Source organism: Styela clava, chromosome 3 (genome assembly GCF_964204865.1).
Source record: "Styela clava chromosome 3, kaStyClav1.hap1.2, whole genome shotgun sequence".
In the NCBI taxonomy this organism is placed as follows: domain Eukaryota; kingdom Metazoa; phylum Chordata; class Ascidiacea; order Stolidobranchia; family Styelidae; genus Styela; species Styela clava.
In genome coordinates, this window is record NC_135252.1 from 7,128,478 (window position 1) to 7,150,629 (window position 22,152).

The following is a 22,152-nucleotide window of genomic DNA, read 5'->3' on the forward strand; positions in this document are numbered from 1 at the left end:
CCCAAATGTCCTAATTCATGAATTGGTCCGGCATCACACAGTCAGGACTCGTTTACACTCGATATGAACAAACCTGGTGCAGCAGTAGGGCTAGGGGCTAAGGCAGTACAGAAGTATGTCCGTGTGTCATGTCAGCCTTGTCATGTCCTGACCTTGCAACATTTTTTGCCATACAAGATTTTAATAAGGATTATCCAAAGTCCAAATCAAATTGAGTAAACGACTCGAATTTTCCAACGCTGTAGTTAATGCAGGAAATGGTAATAATTATTATTTAAATTCAGTATACCAGTATACAATGACTGAATGAACAAACTATAGAACCTGAACTAGTCTATTATTTTTTATTCATATTCCATTGTATACATGACTTATTGCAGGAAATAAATGTATTCCTAATAAATATCGATTGCTGAGAAAAGTTGCATTGCCTGATAATTACTCAAACCCATTGCTGCATTGAGTTTAAGTGAGGTAGGTTAATATTGATATACATTCCTATTATCTGGTTCTGCCACGGGACGAAATCAAGAAGTGTGGGAAGTCTCTGGGTCAACTATTACTGAATTCAAATAAGGTATTGCTTATATTATCTAAGCTGTAACTTGCATGCTAACTTTATACAGTTTCAGAATTTTGAGCTGCATGAATCCAATTAACATAGCATGGTGAGCAATCAATAATATCACTCTGAAAATAATGTTGTATTGTCATACTACAGTACATATATTCAACTGTTCTAAACTATTTATGTTTAAATTTTTGAAATTAATTTTATCACATCTCATTGGTAGTCATTGCAGAGAAAATTTGTTTAAATGAAATGTAATTTCAATCTACTTCTGTTGAAAAATTATTTTTAAGAATTCAATCATTTGGACTTTCTAATGTTTTGCAAGATTAAACATTACTTAGGATTTATAAGGATTTAGTGCAAAAATAGATTTTTCATTGTCAGATTTTTTTATTTGTATTAGAAATTTTTATGAGGTAAAATTTTAAAACAAGATTTTAACGTGTAACACTTAGCATTTTTAGCCATTGTCTTATATTAATCGAGCGAGAATGTGTAAGAACATTATCTTATTTTGATATTAAGTTTTGAGGTGAAAAAAATGAGACTTAGTTAGATAAAGATATTTACTTGAAGTTGGAAGTAATTTCTGTTTTTTTTATTTCAAGGAGTTTTTATAAATAAAATTTATTTGCAGGCATCTAGTTATTCTAAAATTTTCAATAGGCTACAAATAATAATTATGTTTCATTAATGGCAGGAATTTGAGGACCAGATTTCCAATCCAAGTTTTTTTTATATTAGTTCATCTTTACTGGAATATACCGTAGTTTTTTCTTGTTGTACTAATAAGAAGGCTACTGATGCATTTTATGCTTCAATCCTTCGCTATTTTATATTGTGTTATACTTATTTCAGCATTTACTTAATATTATTTTTGCACTTGATATGAAATAAGCTTTCTTGCAATATCAAGCTTTTTAATTTATATAAAATGAGATAATCAATGGCAGACATGGAGGGTTGTTGAGCATTGTCTGAGGTTACTTTATGGATAACCATAGCGACAACATCAATCTTTAACCACTGAAAATGTACCTCGTATTTGGGCATACATGTGTTCAGTAATTCGAAAGAAACCAAACAAGTTTAGATTAATTGTTTTTGACCTATTCACATTATCTTTTGTTCTTTCCATTCTTCACATTAAATTTTAGGTATGTTAATTATAAATATTGTGAAATGGTATTATAATGGTTCTGACACATTGTATCCCTAGATTGTATCTCTATGTATTTCCAATATAGAAATTCAGTATTTTTAGTAATAAAATTGATAAGCAAACATGTTCCACTTTCGTTTAGTATCTTCATTCATTCACTTCATGCCTTAGATTAGGATTTCTTAGGAACGCAAAATTTAGGATATTGTAGGTAAACAAATATTCATCCCAGGTATAGGAAAGCTGATACTGAGGACCAATATCATGCGTCCCATTTACCAGTCCACATTGATCATGAAACAGATGAACAGATAACAAATCGTCATGACGATAGTCTTTGGATGGGTGGGAATAGGCAAAATCTGACAAGTGAACTGTCCAGTGCCACTATTTCTTGGCACGTTCCACTAGGATTCTAACCTATACTGGCTATACATGATAGGTAATCAGTGGTACAGTGGAAAAGAATGTACCTAAATCGTGTCCAACCTTTGATCTCTGAGGTCTGATTCTCCCACCTATGAAAAAAATCATTTTATAGAAAAAATAAATAAAATATGTGCTCTCACACATTCCCCTATTACCTTTCTTGTTGTGTTGTCATTTCTATGTATGTAACTCAAGGTTTGTTTTTAATCCGCTCTGGCCATAATTCCCATATTTGACCACTGGCATAAAAAGAGCAACCAAATCTATAAATAGGATTGAGTATAAAAATAGGTACACATCATTAACATAATGAGAATTATAAATAGCAGAGGAATTCATTAATGTGTAACCAGATTAGCCTTTTTATTGGGCACAAAGTGGACCTGTGGGTTGTTTTGTAATGTTGTTTGTTGGTATTTATCTTCTTGTTGTTAACCTATGAAAAATTTTTCTCATTAACTACTGAATCAATTGCTTTTAAATTTTCGATTATATTCACGTAGTACTTCATTTTTGTCGTTGTGTTCATATATTTTGAGCATCGATCTCTTGTTTATTTATTTTATACTGATGGTGGCGCACATCAGCAAATATTTGTTCGGACGTATTACCTATGTATCCAATAGCAATCCTTGCAATAAATCACGGTGGTCACAAATAAAAAACTATAGTAATGCTCCAACAAATGTCATATGAAGATGTATCTGTGTATTACAAGAACCAGCGAAGTTCAGAATGAGATATCTGGACTGAGAAAAAATTTAAATGGAAAAAGGAATAACCTTCTAGCGACTTCTTTCTTATTTAAGTACTAAATATTTAAATCGATTGCTTCATCAGTTGTGGAGAAACGCATTTTTTTTTAACAATCTAAACAAGAAAAACAACTTAGCAAAACGATCTCATAGTTCCACTTCATGTTGAATGAAAATGAGTTTTTTTAATTATTTTACGACGTCGTTCCTGTAATATAAAATTTGAATTCAGTACTAAACCACCCCAGACATGCTAGCGATTTGTAAAGCAATATAATTAATTGTATTATTTGGAATATTAAGCCGCAATATTTTATTCCCATGTTCTGAACTTTGCTTTTGTGTCTGTACCCTGCTTTGTTTTAAAATATTGACGTCGAGATTACTTGTGTGATTTCGATTATTTATAATTTTGTGTATGTGTTTAATAGTTTTGTGTTGTAACAAAAAATTGAATGGACTGGCGCAAATTACTGTTTCAAATTAAATTGGAATATATCCATTCTCCCGATAACAATCCCGATAAATTGAACTGGAAAAATCCAATTTCCCGTTACCGAGATTTGCGGAAATTTTATTTTTAGGGGAACTATTCGAATGAAATAGGGATTTACACCTTCTCCCTTTCAGCATTTAGCATTTATTTCGTCGTAACCAAATGTAAGCAGGAACTTTATGTCTCAAATCACAAATTTCATTGTGCATTGCTCGCTAGAATAACGAACGACTGTTTGAGCAATGTGTATTCTGAAAATTCTTTTTGTATCATTATACTGTAAGTCTGTAACTGTTAAAAATATCTACACACCCCCTTCAATAAGGTAATAAATTTATATTACTCAATGGTTCAAATTATTTCTTCGATCTGAAAAAAATATATAAATTGCATAATGTGGTATTTGCGTCGGGAATAATCTAATCGAGAGCATTAAAATTTCAACAGTGTTACAAAATCCAGCATTCATTTGCTTATATTGCTCTTTGGTTCCAGAGAGTATTACGTGTATCTATCTACTTACACTAATTTTATCGTCATTAAATCATACATAGCCACTTGTATTTTATTTAACGGTTATATTGATTCATGGATTCGACATTATTGTTCACAATTTCGGAAAATTTGCGATATTTATGAGTTAATAAACGAACGCCGGACTGACCATGCATAGCGTCTATTTTCTCTTCAATATTTTTAGATCGATTATTCATATGGAAATTACAGTAATTTTCCGTTTCTTGCGAACAGTGCACATGGCATCGCCGGACTCTCAAACGATGCAGTTTTCAGTTGTAGGCATCGTCTTGGCCTGGGGGCGACTGACATTGAAATTGTGTTATTCATTTCAGCTCGCCTTAAAAAATTAATTGCACTGTAAGGCTGCGTGGCAAGCATTAAGCCGGACGCTAATCAGTTAGGACCTGTAATTTATTCTCCGCATCGACCGCCCTGCACCTTATTTTGAGTTTAGAATAAGTTCGCATATTAAATATTCTTAGTTATTACATCTCAATCAGAAATAGCCCAAAACAGTATGTTAGGTAGTGTATTATATTTTAATGAAAATTGTCTTTTGGGTTGCCTGGAAAATTGAGGGAAAAAAGTCGTTGTCAAAAGCAGTTTTGCACGTTTTACAATATGTGGTGAATGTGTTGCGGTTGTTTTCAAATTTTATGGGAGTCTGTGGATTGCAGTATTTCGGCGCTCGACCAATTTCACAACGATTATTTCGTGCAAGCCATACTTGATGAGAAATACAGAAATCATCACTTGCGCTAAAAATCGATTTTTATTGCAGTTTCGTTGTTATAAATACTAGCACACCTTTCGCACACGGCTAGAACTAGAAAAGCAACAAAAATGACCCCCCTCTGGAAATATACTATTCGTCAGATAAATGTAGCGCAACTGCGTCCGGACAAATGCACAATATTACTCATCTTGAACTGTAAAATTTATAAATTACTATGGTGTTATCATGCCATTGCCTCACCGCTGATTTTCAGATTTTGTTTTCTTTTTTCCTTACATCCCAGGTATGGTTAGATTAAGCAGAGAAATGGGGGTAATAACGTAAAATAAGTGATAGAAAAGTGACAGGATAACAAGTTAACAACACTTCTAATATATCTAATCAGTTTATTTTGATACTTTATTTGGAACTCCGTCAAAACGGAAACCTCAATATTATAAAGTGATAACTGGTTGCTAAAATACAAAAATAAAATAATAATTAGATACCCATTATCAACTAAGTCCAATTTTTGATTCAGTATGATGCATACACTAATTTGTCTCGTAAATTCCCATTTCCTATTCTTTTCTGGTAAATGATGCTGAGGCTACATTACGTCACATCCCTTGCGTAAAAGTAATCAATAACGTGAGATCAGATGGATAGATTTTTCACTAATGACAGAACTGTGTGCACAAAATATAAACCGTCGAATCAAACTTTAAATGTAACACTTATATCAGTTAACGTGCAGAGCTGGACAAGGTATAGCACGACTACTTTCTGAGTTTACATCAAGAGTATTTTACTTTGCTTATGCGTTGTCGAAATGGATATAAATGTCGTTGAGAACATTTCATTCCAATACTGGATTTTGGCATTGCCCTTTAAAGGTATCAACAGTTTATTTTTGTGGGGTAAATGCGATCGTAATGCAATGAGCGGTCCGCGAAACCTAGCGAATCGCGACCAAACAAATATCATTGTTGCCTCATCTTGCCGAGACGCTAATATGTAAATTAGGCGCTGTGGTTACTATTCTGAGATACATTTCATCAACATTGCATATGGATATGTATGTATATGAGATAAGTTTATTTTCTTGCATAATTTCTCGTTTTGAATTAGTAACGCATTACGGCACCGTTATGATAATGATTTTCTTCAGTAACGTCATCATTTATTGTTTCAAAACTAATTTTAAGAAAATCCGACGGCAAAGTATGTACCGTTTCGGATATAGCATCTCATCCAGAATTAGTGTTTTGTTTATAAGTTATTGATTAATAGACACATAATATTCTATACCTTATTTCGTTTCGGATATGAAAGCTGGACACACATGATACCGTTTTGCGCCTTTAGGTTTCGATCATTTAAAGTTATTGAGTAGTGTCACACATATACGAGAGCAATTATCGTAACGAGTATGTCTAGTTAGCGGTTACACCCGAAGTATTTTTTTGAAATTTTACTTTAGTTCATGTCTGATCAAGCATCATGCAGGGGATATTTAGATTAATTAACAAACCATAAGGCGTTATGTATTAGAAATAAAATCACCGAAATTCGACTCTCTCATCCGTTTCAAAAAGGCTCCTTAATTTAATGACGAAGCAAATTATTATTATTATTGAGAGCGACAGGAAAGTTGTATACTAGGCTACCTAATTGAATTGTTGAGGTTGTACGGCAATTTCCGCTGTATGGGTGCGTTTATTACCATACCGTTCGTTTTTTAACAAACATAAATTGTATTTGTAAACTATAGGGCGAAAATGTCTGGCGGAATAGGACTACTAATATTGTAACATTTAGTAATGTACAGCACAAGTTCGTCAATTATTACATTTTAAAAAGAATGTCCCGTAGGTCACCATACGCAAAATTTTGACGTTGGATGTAGTAGATTTTAGCGTACTATTCAGTTATTGCCTCGCCGCTAATTTTCTGACGGGTTTTCTTTATTATCTTCGTGGAGAGTGGGCAATATGCGAATCTAACTTATCCTAACCTCAGGTAAATATAATAAGAAAACGTATATAAAATTAGTGCTGGTTGGGGCAATAACCTACCGTTAGTTGTCTTTGATGGTGTTCATTGTCTTGTCTCGGTTTAAGGGTGGCAAGTGGATGTCGTTGGTTTGTTATTATCCACACAATAAGACTTCCCAGTTCCGACTCCTGATTATTCATCGAAATAAATTCCGATAATCAGACGAAAAAATGGACGACGTTTTATAGATTCTTACCGCTTCTTTCTGTTTGCTTTCCTGACGACAGTGCACGTCAATTGGGTATAAAACCCATTCTCCCTACGATAGAGTGCAATACCAAGAATGTCGCCTTTCGTGTTTACTACGCTCGTACAAACGACACGGATTTGGTTTACTACCAATCGTTTCCGACTGCATAGATAGGCACCTTTGTATAATTATTTCTCATTGTTTTAATCAGAAAATTTGTTTAATTCTCGTAATATTTATAAAATGGATCCAAATGATGGAAATGTGTAACTGTCGTTTTCTGCAACACGCTGAATTTAGGTGCCATGTTTATTTGTTATGGTATGTTTAAAGTTAGTATAGGATAAATCTTAAGTCAAATTATGAGTTTAGAAAGTTTGATTGATAGCGAGTTGAGAATCTGAAATGCATACCTATTAAGGTTTTGTTGGAAAACTCTTTTAAGCAACCTTAGTAATATTGTCAACTTATTATTGTCATTACAAAGGGTAGTTGCATATTTCTCTGTTTCTGACAACAATGCAATTTAAATTATCTGAGGTCTCTCCACATTGGGCAAAAGTTTTCACAAAATTCAGTGGTTTTAGGTATATAAAATCAGTCATATGGACAAATTTATGATGAAAATTATATACATGTAAAAGTTGGATGAGATGGTTTTACAATATTTAGCAATAAAGTAGATTGAGTGTTTTAGTCAAATAAACTACAGTATTAGAGATATTTATGACTGTTTGCTTAAGATCTTTGTAAGGAGAGTTGTACTCTTATAATAAGGTTCATTTAAAAGTTAGGATTTGAAAGTTAATAAAATTTTCCATACATTAACTCCGAACAAGGCATTTGACTAGCAGACACTTACCGGTAGATCTGAGGAGTTTGATATTTTTAAAAGAATTGGAATTTTTCTTGTTCACTATTACCTATCCAATTATATTATATACTGGTGAGGTTATGGGCATAATATGCCAATTTTCTGTAGGTTTGTTTTTTGATTTAGGAAATCTATTCTCATATCAATCAGAAATATCAAAATAATATGGCAATGCTCCCAAAATTGTTCAAACCTAATGTTTGGGTTAGGCCTTTAGTGTTAGTATATTTGCATGCACAACATTATTTCCAATAGGATTGTATTGATATTTTGCATGTATTGCCAATAAAATTAATTTCTAATTATTATTAATTATTAATTAATAATCAATTGGTATTTTTTCTTATTCCATCCAGCAATCAGGCATTAATTACCTGGTGTGTTGTGTGAGGTTTATCAAGGTGAATCATGCTTCGAAATGGCATGTCAAATATCAAGATGGAGCCCCAGATAATAGGTAAAATTAGTAAATATTAATATTACCGGTATATTAGTAGAGTACTAGTAGAGGAAAAACTGAACTAGAATCCGATTTGTGATTTTCTGTTTTTTTTTGGTAAATTTTTTTTGATAAATAGCGTGAAAAGTCCCACTATATTCAACCAGATTTATGATCTTTGTTTCTGACATATTTGCAATTATATCTTTGAAATAAATATTTGCATAAATTATAGCCAAGGCATTTATCCCACCTTCGCTTTAACATGGCTCTGTACAATCAGCTACTGATACATAAGAAGCCATACCATAAGATACCATTCTAAAAATAGCTCTGCTGGAATTTTCAATAAAATGTTTATTGCATTAATATAATATGTTAGTTTCCACATATATGTATGAGCCACGTATGGTCCGAACCTGATTATACAGAAAATGAACTTATTATCTAACTGGAGTCTTATGCTTTGATTGTGCATTGTGCAGTGTCAAAATACAATTATTAACAACTAATCTACATTCATTCGTATGGTGGCTGTTTGCTTATTTAACTATGCTTTCCTAATTGCCACATCTATTTAACAAAACGAAGACCTAAGGATTGTTAATGCTTCAATAATGTCTCAGATTGCGGCGAAGCTTGTCGCCGTAATGCAACTCATGCTGTTCTTATTTCCTCTGGTGGCTTTCTTGCAATGAGAATGATTTCCTTTTCATGTCGACTAACATCACACTATAAGGAGATCGCAATGAAGCTGTAACATATTACGCTTCAGTTTGACCATTGACCACTGAGGGAAATTCCGCTAAAAATGTTAATACTATAATCAAATTATATATCAGTTCGTAAATGAACTTCATGCAATTTGCATGAAATGTGTTTCGATATTTTCCCAATATTATCTCAAAAAATGGAAAATGACATATTTATCTGATTTGTTATTCAAAATTGAAATCTATACGAATTCGATTTTTCTTACAAATCCTATGCATTGTTTATTTGTCATGTCTTAGGTCTTGACACTCCTCATTGCCAGGGGCATTAACGTTATGAAGGTATATTTGAATTAAGCATATACAAGCCCATCTCATAATGAAGTAAATTTTCATCTTCAAGGCAAAAATTAAAATTATTTCCTATTATACCCCAAAGTGTCTGACAATAGTTATTGGTTAAAAATTCATTCAAAATAATTCAATATAAGAATATTCCTCATGATAATATTTTTTCACAAAAATTGCTCATTTACGTGAAATGTGCAATATTACAAATATGAAATGTGTAGTATTACAAAGCAACATTTCCATATAATGAGAATGAAAAACGGTCGTATTGTCAATACATATGGATAAATTACTTTTGTAAATTGATGTTGTTTATTTATTTATATTTATCAAGAAACATATTAGTGGATATGAAAATTGAATTGTTCAAATTCTCACTATAATCATAATTTTAACGACTGATCGAAAATTGACAATCTCCTCTAATAATACTTACAAGGTTTCATTTAGATTGGTATAGGAAAGTTATTGCACAGGTCGAATCAAAGCCATTCCAGCGCCTTTCACCGCAATTGGAATCAATAATTTGAATTTAATTGATAATTGAATATAGAGAATATTTGAAATGCATTAGATTGTTTTTTAAGTTGATGTTATCGAGCGCATGTGGTTTTCTGTGATTTTCCCCAGCTGTGCTTGTCTGGCAATTTACCTCAAAGATAGAAGAAAGAATAGCAAGTTTTAAAATTCATCATTGGAAACTTATTTGAAATATATTTTAATCTCTAAATCTGACAATTGATGCTAATTGCGATTCAAAATTATCAATCTAGTTTTCTGATCCCTACTATTATACCATTGCCTTCAAATACTCTACCTAAAAATGCCTACTCATTTCAACTATTTTGTTGTAATACTTACCGGTAGCTAATGATGGGTAGCACTTTAATTCATGTAGAAATTGCTTGGAATCATTCTTATTTGTTTTTAATTTTGATACACAGAGCATAATCAAGCACCTTCTGGTGGTATGTCACTGTGGGCTAAGGTGCGGGAGTTAGAGGGAGAAGCACTTCAACAAATTCAAAGTTTATACGGAATCAACTTTCCAATAGAATTTCGACATTATTTTGCAGATTTAATTGAAAGTAGAAGATGGTGAGTATCTATTATAGCCTATTAATTAATGTTAAAATTTTATTTATGACAGAATATATCATATTATATGTGTATATATATGTCATGGCTCTGGAGCCGTAGTTTGGCAAGTTTTTATAACAGTTGGAGCCAGAGTTGATTCTGAATTCCCTGGAGTCTATAGTTTGAACTTCAACTTTCAATGATGGTACATAGGGCCAAAATGTTTACAGAAAAAAGCATCAATTTTACTAATCATTCTCGACTGTTTGTTAAAAAAGCTTATATATGCCAAACATTCTGTTATTCAAATTTGATTTGCCTGATGTGGAGTTACGAGTCTGAGTCAATCGTGGATATCCCTCAACTTAGATATATCCCTGATATATATATATGATTATGTGTTATTCTCAATTGAAATTATTTTCCCCATTTTCGAATTTTATTGCTCTTTTTAGCACTTCTAAAATGACAAATGTTAAATTTTCAAATTTGACTTTATCATTTTTATCAAATTGAAGATAAAAAAAAAAATTGTTGGTATGTATTCTCAAGAAAACATATTATTCCATACATTTTGTCAAGAATTGTTTAACTTAATCAAGTTGGATAATCTTCAATACAGTAGGTTGTCACATGTTTCATTGCAACGATTGAGGGCAACTACACTCCCTTCCTCTAGAGTGGGATTAGATACATTAAATCACTCTACCGTCTCGAGACAGTATTGTTATGAAGCTATTAATACAGAACTTTTATTTACTAACTCAGGGATCAGCTGGACCCAGACAATATAAATGATGAGCCACAGGCCAGGCATATTTTAGGGTCATTTCTCACCGATATAGAGAGACAATGTGAGAATTTAACAGAAGCTCGTGATTTTTTGCAACGATTGAGATTCAGTGAAATTGCTAATCACTTCAAGGTATTTTACGCAATATTTTTTCTTAAATTGATATATAATTGAAATCAGTAATATCTTGAATGAATAGAATATTCAAAACGATTCAAAATTAATATTCTTCGATGTTTTAAGTTCTTGATATCAAGATTTCATAATTTAGACTAGTTTTATTTGAAGAAGAAGAATTTTAATGAACCCCCATAGTATGACCAAAAAAGCCCTCATTCATGTTCTGAAACCTTTACAATATATAAAACCAATAAAGCAACAGTTTATTTTAGACCTCCATGCATTTACAAGTTCATATTCTTCGAATATGCATTGACTTTCATGTGTTCTTTGTTGGACGCTCCTGAAGTATGTGCACCAAGATGGCTAACAACCTGAACCCTAACCTGGTGCAACTATGTTCAGATTGTGCGCCGTCTTGGTGCACATACTTCTGGAAATCCCTTTGTTGTGCACGTAAATTTTCATAAATGTTTTTTGTAAAACTTGCTCAGCGGTTTTATCCTTGGACATATTAGGACAATTCCTGCTTTAATCGTGAATTATATAGTCTTTGAATTTTTTTTTAGACAATATATGGACCTGCACCACTTGAATTAGTGAGAACAGCGAAGAAAATATTGTCAATTGAATCTAGCCTTGTCAACCAATCAAATTCTGTAAGTATTCTGTATTTTGGGACAGTATCTGGTGGTTTTGGTAATAGACTTTTATTTACTATCAGTATCAGTTGGTATTACACATGACTAACTATCTATTCCTTCTCTATGTCTTTATTAAGCTGGTGGCTCTTTATGCGATAAATGCAAGGATGCTGTTGCAGGAATAAAGATGATTATTCTTCATATTATAAAAAAAATTTATTACTATACTCTGTGCGAAATTCAACATGATATTTAATTTTACTGTAAATGAGGCAAATGTCATTATCCCTTTAGAGTTGTAGATTATCTCATTCTCATCACACTCAACTTCTTTATTTTTAAGGACTTCTGAACACTTCTGTAACCCCATATTATAATATATACAAACTAATATTTCTGAAAATTACTGTGGACGCCTCAAGTTACGGGTACATTACAAGTCCAATAAAATTCAGCATTGAAAGTGTTTTTTTCATTCGTTTCGTATTTTTTGTATTATGTAAAAAAAAAAAATCCTGCTACTTCTTAGTTAGGAGATGGCGGAGTCTTAAGTCACTTGTCTCAACAAACCGAAAAAGTCATCCACATCAATCGTGAACTGGACAGACTAACCAACATGACCAGAGATACCGACAATGATTTAAGGAAGTTACAATCGAAACAAGAATATTTCGTCATCAATTACCAAGAAAGTCGAAAAATAAGTAGTAAGTTTACTGACATTAATATGCCCCAACAATTCATGTATAGCCATATTCTAAATAGAGCATTCAAAAAGGAAATAGACTAGAAAGCAATGGAGCTGTGAGATTTTGTTGGAGCCAAGTTTACTGTAACAGATGGGGTTGTAGTCGGAGGTCAGGATGACATTCCTCTTGCACATAATTATCCCCAGCAGGATTTGAACCTGTGCAGGGTGATCAAAGGTGGGATGGCAAGCCTGTCATAACGCTCAGCACAATACGCCAATATACCAGATTATCCACATTCAGTCAACCGACTTTATAATTTCCTGTTATGGCATTTTTGTGTGAGAAAATACTATTTTTCCCAGGTTATTTATGCTGATTCAAATTAGAATAACATGTGGTTTGATACTATTACTTTGGTAATCGCTGCTACGTCTGCGGTTTGCAACAGTTCTTCGTCATGTTACTATATAAACTATATTTCTGCACCTGTGGTGATAAGTGCACAAAATTTTTTTATGTGCATTGGTAACACTCCCTAATGTATGTCTGCGGCTTTGCTTTATATGGTTAGTTTTTTTGTTTGTATTTGTTTTTCTGCAATTTGTTTTGTAGCAGATATTGCGGCACCTCCAGTAGGTTCCATTATTTTGCTAATTTTTTACTAACGGAAGTTCACAGGTTGCATATTAGATAATTATGTTATGGCATTTTTGTGTGAGTAAATTTTTTTTTTTCCCAGGTTATTTACACTGATTCAAATTCGAATAGTATGTGGTTTAATACTATTAGGTACTTTAGTAATCGCTGCTACGTCTGCGGTTCGCAACAGCTTTTTTAACAAGTTACCATACAACATAACTTCAGCACCTGTAGTGATAAGTGCACAAAATTTTTTCACTTGAAATGTGCATTGGTAATCACTCAATGTCTGCGGCTTTATATGGTTAGTTTTTGTTTGCATTTGTTTTTCTGCATTTTCTTTTGTAGCAGATATTTCAGCACCTTGAATGAGTTGAATTGCTTCTTGTTTTGCTAATTTTTTGCTAACGGAGGTTCACAGGTTGCAATTGAGATAATTATAAAATGAATACATTACATACTGATGCTATAAGTTATAGCTTCTCTCTACAAATAAATGAATATTCTAGAATTTGACATTACAAATTGGTTTTCACTTTTGAAAATTATGATATTTACTACCATCATTTTTTTCCTGCAATTATTACGGACAAATCAGTAATTCCAGTTTATAAAACCAGGCATTGGAACAATTCTTAAAATTTTGATTTTAATTTGGTAATATTAAAGATGGCTAAATTAGCGAATAAATACTTCACTACTTTGAATTAATTCTGAAAAATGTACATTTTTGGTTTTGAAATACTTCATAGTGTTGTAAATTTGGCGATGGTAAACAGTGAAATTTGCTTCCTGGGTAATGTATATTCACCTAATCAATTTCATACAGCGGGAATGTTGATTGGTTTCTATTACCTACTTGGTCATAGACTTTTGTCTGACTGTCATAAAATGAAAATTAATAATTTGAAATATATTCAAATATATGATTTGTTGAAAATAGTCATCTCTGATTTTTATCTTGTATATTATATCTGATAATATTTGCAGTTGCAAATTTAAACGCTTCCATGTTTATTTTGAAATGTCATATTGTCGGTCTTTTATCTGTTATCGAATCAGTATATCAATATTGTAAATTCAACAGGCGTCAGAAAATGTGATTCATACAGACATAAATCCTGATTAATTACAGATATGTATTTAGCTCAATTTCACATTGAATCGTAACAAACTACCAGAACACTGAATTATTGATTAGCAAACAGTTTTCAACCTGCCAAGTCGTGATAATAAGGTGGAATAGTCATTTACTAATTATAGAAGGAAATTGAGTGTCGAATAAAATTTAATATTAAATTGTTGAATTCTGTGCTGAATAGATATAAACTATGGGACATAATCATCATGTGACTAAATAACACTGAAAACATATTTTGATTTTTGTTTTATTTTTATTTTGTTGGAGCTGGTCTGGACCATCAGTACACTGTACATAAGAGGCGATTTATGAGATGCTTTATGAAATATGAAATCCAATATCTAACAAGAATTGCCCACAAAAGTATAAAAAAAATAATGATAATAGCAGAGATGGTTATAAATTACAATGGGTTCGGCTCCAATTCAACTCAAAGATTAGAAAATGAATTGAAAAAAATAATAAGCTGAAAGGGATCGACTTTATTATTTATACTGATGGTTAGGAGCTAGTAGCTGCGACTCGATCTCCATGTATTATAGGAAGCCTAGCTCCAGCTCTATAAAAATGTCACTACTCCAGGCTCCGATATTAGGGACTCCTTCTGTCTTGGATAATAGTTAATTCCATAAATAATATTCTTCATCAGTGGTTCCTAACCTTTGACCTTGAAGTCAAACTTGAAATTTGTAGCTGTGTGTTAGTTTATTTTGAAAACTTCACAATACACACAAATTAAAATGAAGAGTTCTGGGGAGCAAATAAAACCTTTACAAAAAAATTTAAAACTCGAGAAATATCTTGTGCCGGCCCACCAGCACCAGGGGACGACTCCCAGGTTAGAAACCACTGTTCTACATGGACTAGTTTTTAAGTCATATTGTAATATATGGACTATGGAGCATTAAAAGCTTCTTCTTTGATCAACTTTCATATTAAATATTTTTGGTACTAGTTATCTTCTGTCATTTTCAAATGCCCTCTTTGCTAGTACTTGGAAAACTTTTATTTCCAGCTTAATTTTTACACATTTTGTACGCTTCTAAGCTACCTGGCTCGTCAATTCACTCCCAAGTTCACTCTAAATCAGGGTGGTCCGAGGTTGTGGGCTCCGCGGGCCACGAAATTATTTTGGCATTGGTCACGGGCCACAATAGTACCAAGAATAGGTAAACAGTGCAATACAAAACAAGCACTTCTATTGGGTAAACACATAGTTATCTGGCATTGCCACCTAGGCTAATGGAATCCGCATCCGATGTTTAGTTTTCTATCATGCCTATATTGTTAGCATATATTCCCCACCAAAACGATAGAAATCCAGGTAACAATTTAAACTGCCCATCACATCTTCAACTTCGCTGGTTGCTTCAGCTAGCCATCATACTAGTCAATTCAGTCACAGTAGTGATATAGCAACAATATGTCAAACGATTTTCCTGATTTATTTTATGAGAAGCAATTTAAAATACGATATTTCGATTGCTCTCCGAATGCGGCGCGGGCCACAGATGATGGAGCGGCGGGCCACATGTGCCCCGCAGGCCTGGGTTTGGACCACCCTGCTTTAAATCATAATTCCCAAAATATTTTTCAGCCTATCTTCAACAAGTACAACAATTAGCCCCAAACGATCAAGCTAGAATGCAGGATGAACCGAAACTTATCAAAAAACAACAAGAAGTTGATTCATTGCTCAGATTAGAAGCACAAAAACTTTTACAATTAAGAGTGGTAAGTTTCAATGGTTAGTTTTATAATATATGAAAAAAGCAATTTACATATGTATGAACACAGAATTTTATTGTCAACATATGCTGTCCATTCAATATGAATTCTACTAAAATAATTGTCTATAGGAAGTCTAGAGGAAAGTCGAAAAATATAAATGCGTTCTCATTGATACTAAACTACTGAAAATTTGGTATTGGTTCTGTGATTACAAATATTTTTGTTTAACATTAAACACCATGAATTTAGCTATGGTTAGCCATAATTTAGCAAGGATTTATTCAATTAGTATTGTTTTCAAATGTGACATGGTGCATAAAATATTCTTAATTTGTATCGATTTTTGTCAGACTTTTAAAAGAAAAACTCCTAAACAATTTGTGATATTAAGTAGAATTATGGTTGATTTGTATTGGCTGATCGTACTTAAAATAATGTCCGAGTGCAAAAGATGCAATTGCGAGATTTTTCCAAAGGATGTGTTTAAATTCTAACATGGTTTAGCCACCCGGAATGCAAATTCAATACCTAATTACCAGTATTAGTTATAATAAAGAATCGGAAATAGACCTTTGTCTCCCTTTTTACAATCCAAAATTTGGCATGGCAGTTTTGCTTTACTATGTGCTCATGTTCATTGCCAAATTGACTATTGAAAAACCAGTTGTAATTATATCTAACAATAAATTGCTGAAATTCAAAGTGTAGAGAATAATCAAGAAGCACATTTTACCAAACAAAAACAAACTGAATGTTGCTGGAGGGCAAGTAATTGAGTCATTGTTTAAAAATTAGTGCAATTTTCTGTCAGTTCATTTAGTCATTTTTAAAATTGTACACTTCTTCGATTTTAGTTATTAAAATATAGGTGTATGTTTCAAAATATTTTTTTTGTGAAATTGTTCTCATATGCAGTGAAATCGTGATTTTGCGATTTAGATGTTGCAATTTCATAATTCTAACATGCAATTAAGACATTCATATATTGAAGTTTTTACTAGTGTAATTTATAGCCATCCTTTTTGTTAATAATTTGATTTTGAATAATCAAAATCACACTACTTGCATAATACTGTAATGATAATTCAACACGAAATTTGTTAACAAGAATTCTTTCAAAGTGTAGTAATTTTGTGCTTCTGAATTCCCAAATAACATATCTTTTCAATTAATAACATTAATTTTAAGTTTTCTTTTTGTAGTTCCCAACCATTCGACCATTTATTTTTTAGTTGTGTTCTACATCTGTAATCGTCCTTTTCAAGATGAGCACGAAATGAAGCAGTCTTCTACTTATTGCTTTGTTAACATTTTTCAAATTGAGATACTAGTTAAAGGAATACAATGTAGTGATATTTTATAAAACAGAACATTCATCATCATTTTTGTATGATGAAGTTTTCTTTTACAACTCAATAAAAGTTAGAATCCCCGAACTATGAATACATTTGTAGTAAATTCAACTTCGAATTGGCAAATATGCCAAACTTTTTTCACAACTCTAGTTATATAGAATTTATAAACTCAAAGCTGTTTTCCTTATCATTTTGACTTATACTGCTCCAAGTTATGATAATCTGCAAGTAAAACCAGTATCCAGCCCTTGGCGTTTCAGTGGTCCCAGGTCCCAGCCTTATTCAGAGTCTGAAGCGTTTTCGAAGTGAAGGAAGCTTATGAGAAAAAAGTTTTTCAATCTCATTTTTATGTGTTAATACTTGTAATATTGTAGGGAATCGCGGACAAACACAAGGAAACGTTTGGACTTCTTACTCAATTACAAAATCAAATATTAGAAGAAGAATTAATACAATGGAAACGTGCACAAGCTCTCGCATATAACGGAGTTCAACATGAAAATAATTTAGATCAATTGCAACAATGGTAAGGTTTATTTTTTATGAGTTGGAACTAAATGATTTGAAGATTCCTTTCATTTCTATTTCTCCTTGTGTGGTTTTGGCCTACCGGTACCTAATATCATATTGCTTGGTTCCATTTGCTCAGAATCACACAAAATTGAAGTTGTGAGGGGAATGTGAAAATCACATCAAATTTCAAAATTGAATTCTAATAGTACAGAATCACAAAGATTCATAAACAATTTTGAACATCGAAATATACATTGTCGAATCTACAGCACTAGAATTTTTTATTTGATAATTGATCTTGGCCTTTCGTTCTCTTATACTCAAACTACCTCGTCATCCATCTTGCGTATATTTGCTGTCTCCTGGGAAAACCACATGTTTAGCAATTATCTCACATATAAATGCCGTCCACAGAATTAAATTCTTCATTTGAACCAGTAATGATGATTGGGTTGTTCAAACACTTTAGACAAGACTCAAGACAAGTAGCTATTCATATATTGTTAGATATAATAATATGTTTTTGCAAGTTTTGAATATTTTGGTTCAGAATTGCATATGAAATTTTGTTACACAAGGTTTAATGGGGTTTTGAGATTTAAATCTGTGATGGCATGAAAAGTTAGGTTGATATTAAAAAGTCTCTTCATGAGTCATCTTTGCTTAAAACAAGTGACCAAAGAAATTAGTGTTTTCAATTTCCTTCTGAATGGTTTTATCAGGGATGTCCAAAACGAATCGAACATTCGAAATTCGGTATATTCGATACAGTAGTTTTTTAAATTAGGAATAATTTAGAACATTTTTATTCAAAAATTAGAAAACTTAAGCCATCAGACGAGCAGATCAAAACATACAACATCTCAACTGGTAACAAACAACGAAGAGAAATTAATGACCTTTATGTTTGTGTCGTTTTAGATATGTAATTTTTCACACGCATACATCTTATTGTCGCCAATTTGGAATTTATCGAAAACATTTTCCAAGATATATTTGGAATAGTGAAATTTTCGGTTTTGGCCATGTCCGGTATTTATCCTATCTTCTAGTATTATAGCCTATTCAATCCTCTATTTATTCGTCCGATACTATTTTTCCAGGTGTGAGAGGCTGGCTGAAATTATCTGGCAGAATCGACAACAAATAAAGAAAGTTGAGTTGCAGAGACAGCAGCTTCCCATAAATAATCCAGGCCGTGATCTTCTGCCAGAACTAAATTCAACAATAACATCATTACTTTCAACACTCGTAACAAGGTAAATATTTAACCAGGGTTTTGGAAAGTATGAAGCCAAGAAATTTTCAGATCAATATATTGAATGTATTTTCACTTTATATATTGAATTTTTTTCAAATGGTATGATGTAGTGGCACTTTGTTTAGGAATTACATGATAAAGCCAGGGTGTAATAAGTGGGGTTTGGTAAATTTTGCCAGAAAAATTCCAATCTTTCCAAAAAATCATGCGTCCTTACATAATAGGAAGTGTTTGTACAGATGTTTGTTGCTATTGTAAGGCATGAAAAATGTTGTATAAAAAGCCTTCTTTTTATATCAGTGTCATAAAAATTGCACACCATTGTTTATATATGAGGAATATATTTTAATTTGTGTATCATCCGACTTCTGGTCTTTTCAAAAGTTAAGTCACTTAAAATTGTTGCCCCTCTCACGCAGGTGTGTTTCAATGTGATTCAGGCTGTGTGACATGTTATATCAATATTCATCGTATTCTGAATAACATGTCAATTATAGATAATCTCATTCATTGCATCTTCTATTAGTTATTTATATTGTTTATAATATTCTATCCTATTTTCACTTTACACTTAGTATATATTAAAAACATTAGTATATATTTAGCTCCTTTTATTGTTCCTTATGCCTGAATTATCCATCATAGTAAGGTATTACAGGTCATTTCCTGAATTAGAAATTTTATATAAAAGTGGTCACGTCACAGTCTGGTCATGATTTATCAATAATAAATTTAGCTCAAAGTATAATAAATTAAGGTTCGATTAAATCAGCCACAGCAAAATTAATTCAATTTATTCTGAAATTGTTTACAATGCCCTAATTTGGGAGTAAGAGAAGCTGTTTAAGCAGATTTGTGAACAGCAAAGACAAAACACAAGGATTGTTCCCCCAATAAACTTCTGGCTTAATATGGTCTCCTCCTACGTGACGCTGACTTCCCACGCTATTCCTCACCCCCAACTGCTAATTTTCCCTTCTATGTGAGAGTGCGAGCGGAGATTCTCATCCCTGATGATTATCAAGTCGAAGAAATGAAACCGACTTATTGCGCTCGTACATGACTTTCGATGTGCTGTGAGCAAACCAGCTCCCAGTAGTGGAAAATAAACAAATACAGCCATCACGCTAAATAAATTAACTTTTTTTGTTTTTTCATTGTTGTTCTTCTAGTTTTCTAAAATTAAAAATTGCGCACCTTGTGACGATTCCTTGTTCGTTCGTAGTTGCTATCTGGTGGTCAGGGGAAATCGTGAAGACTGCTATCTCAGTAATCTACTGTGACAAAATGCATAACTGTACTACCTTCATTGGGCCTTTGTGTCCATATTATATTTGAAAATTTGTAAAAATAATCAAACTTTTTAAAGAAATATATACCAAATAATTTTTTATCATTTCAGTACGTTCATAATTGAAAAGCAACCTCCGCAAGTTTTGAAAACACAGACGAGATTCGGTGCAACAATTCGTCTTCTTGTTGGTGGAAAATTAAATGTTCATATGAATCCACCAACAGTAAAGGCAAGCATTATAAGCGAGGCACAAGCAAAAGCTCTATTGAAAAATGAAAATAGAAGGTTAGTTGTGTTTGTTAGTAGCACATTAAGTACATTTCCTGGTACCCGATAGGGTTAGGACAGAATTTTATTCTGATTTTCCTTATTTTAGTTCTATTACGAGTTCGGGGACTGTCTGTGTTAGCCAATTTAATATACCCCCAGCCCATAGGTTTCAGTCCCTTTATATAAATTGATGTAAAGTAGGCGAACAAAATTAGTTACCTCCATATTAGTACATACATTTCTGGAGCGCCCATTTCTGTACAACATATTTGTATATATTTCACTGACAGGTAATGGTATGTCCAAATGAATCAATCATTTGAATGCATTCCAAATTTGATTTATTTCATATAGTAGTAGTTTTCGTACTTGTTGTTTTGTCCGTGCCAAATTATCAGGGAAAAAACTCACGTTACACTCACAGAAAAAAGAGAATGCCTTTGAAATAAACTCAATATTGTGATGCTTATTGTGTACTTTATACCTTTAAACTTTGTAAACATGTAGGCCGAAAAAATAATGGCTTGATATTCCTTTGAAATACCTCCCGCCACCTTTGGTAACCAATGACATATAGTAATCGTTGGTTTTAGAGATAATTTGAAAATTTGTCATTTTGAACATTTAATATCTGATAGGTAAATAAGACTAAAAATAGTCTTCACTTGGCGTTTAACAGTTTGGAAATTGAAATTTAATAAGAGCAATGTTCATTATAGTGTATTCTTTATATTTATGTTGATTTGTGTAAATTTTCAATATTTCATATTCAAAAATATTATGGTAGATGATTACTTGACTTCTTTCTGGTTTAGACTTTTGTTTGCGTAATTAGTCTGATCAAAGAAAATTTCACAAAGCAAACAATATCAAAAAAATAACTGGTAATTTCATCATAATTAATTAATAATTTTTCATATTAAAGTCCTCATGTTTTAAACTATTTTAATTTCAGTTTAGCAGAAATGAGCGGCGATATATTGAATCGTGAAAGTGTTATGGAATATCATCCACAAACAGGAATCCTCAGTGTTAATTTCAGAAATATGGTAAGAAATTTATTAAGACCAGATAATATATACAATATTCAATTTTGTTTTTGAAACCGAGTGGACCTTATATGAAACTTGGTTTTTAGCTAGACCCTTGCAGGTACCAATGTGAATTACTTCAGTGGTGGAATTGGAGGTCACTGATTTTATTTTTCATATTATTCCATTTGGCATTCAGAAATGTAATTGTAAGAGAAATTTGAAATTGAGAGAATTACCATATTTTACGGACCATAAGGCACACTGTCAATAAATGAGCAAGTTGATTAAACATCTATGCAACATTTCATCC

At 32.3% G+C, this 22,152-nt stretch overlaps 1 protein-coding gene across 4 annotated transcripts in view; it reads left to right on the forward strand.

Annotated features, from left to right (window-relative positions):
* Positions 1 to 384: 384 nt before the first annotated feature.
* LOC120343429 (signal transducer and activator of transcription 5B-like) overlaps positions 385 to 22,152 on the forward strand; it is a 37,206-nt gene continuing 15,438 nt past the window's right edge. For 2 of the 4 annotated variants that reach the window (XM_078110802.1, XM_039412596.2), the window contains exons 1-11: positions 385 to 577; positions 8,129 to 8,229; positions 10,220 to 10,373; positions 11,124 to 11,280; positions 11,838 to 11,927; positions 12,442 to 12,619; positions 15,982 to 16,118; positions 17,845 to 17,996; positions 19,087 to 19,242; positions 20,647 to 20,823; positions 21,764 to 21,857. In XM_078110802.1, the coding sequence (XP_077966928.1) occupies positions 8,181 to 8,229; positions 10,220 to 10,373; positions 11,124 to 11,280; positions 11,838 to 11,927; positions 12,442 to 12,619; positions 15,982 to 16,118; positions 17,845 to 17,996; positions 19,087 to 19,242; positions 20,647 to 20,823; positions 21,764 to 21,857 (1,344 nt within the window). In that variant the 5' untranslated portion in view covers positions 385 to 577; positions 8,129 to 8,180. Of the gene's footprint in view, positions 578 to 7,197; positions 7,220 to 8,128; positions 8,230 to 10,219; positions 10,374 to 11,123; positions 11,281 to 11,837; positions 11,928 to 12,441; positions 12,620 to 15,981; positions 16,119 to 17,844; positions 17,997 to 19,086; positions 19,243 to 20,646; positions 20,824 to 21,763; positions 21,858 to 22,152 lie in introns of those variants that run through there. The other 2 variants (XM_078110803.1, XM_078110804.1) reach the window with 2 other exon arrangements.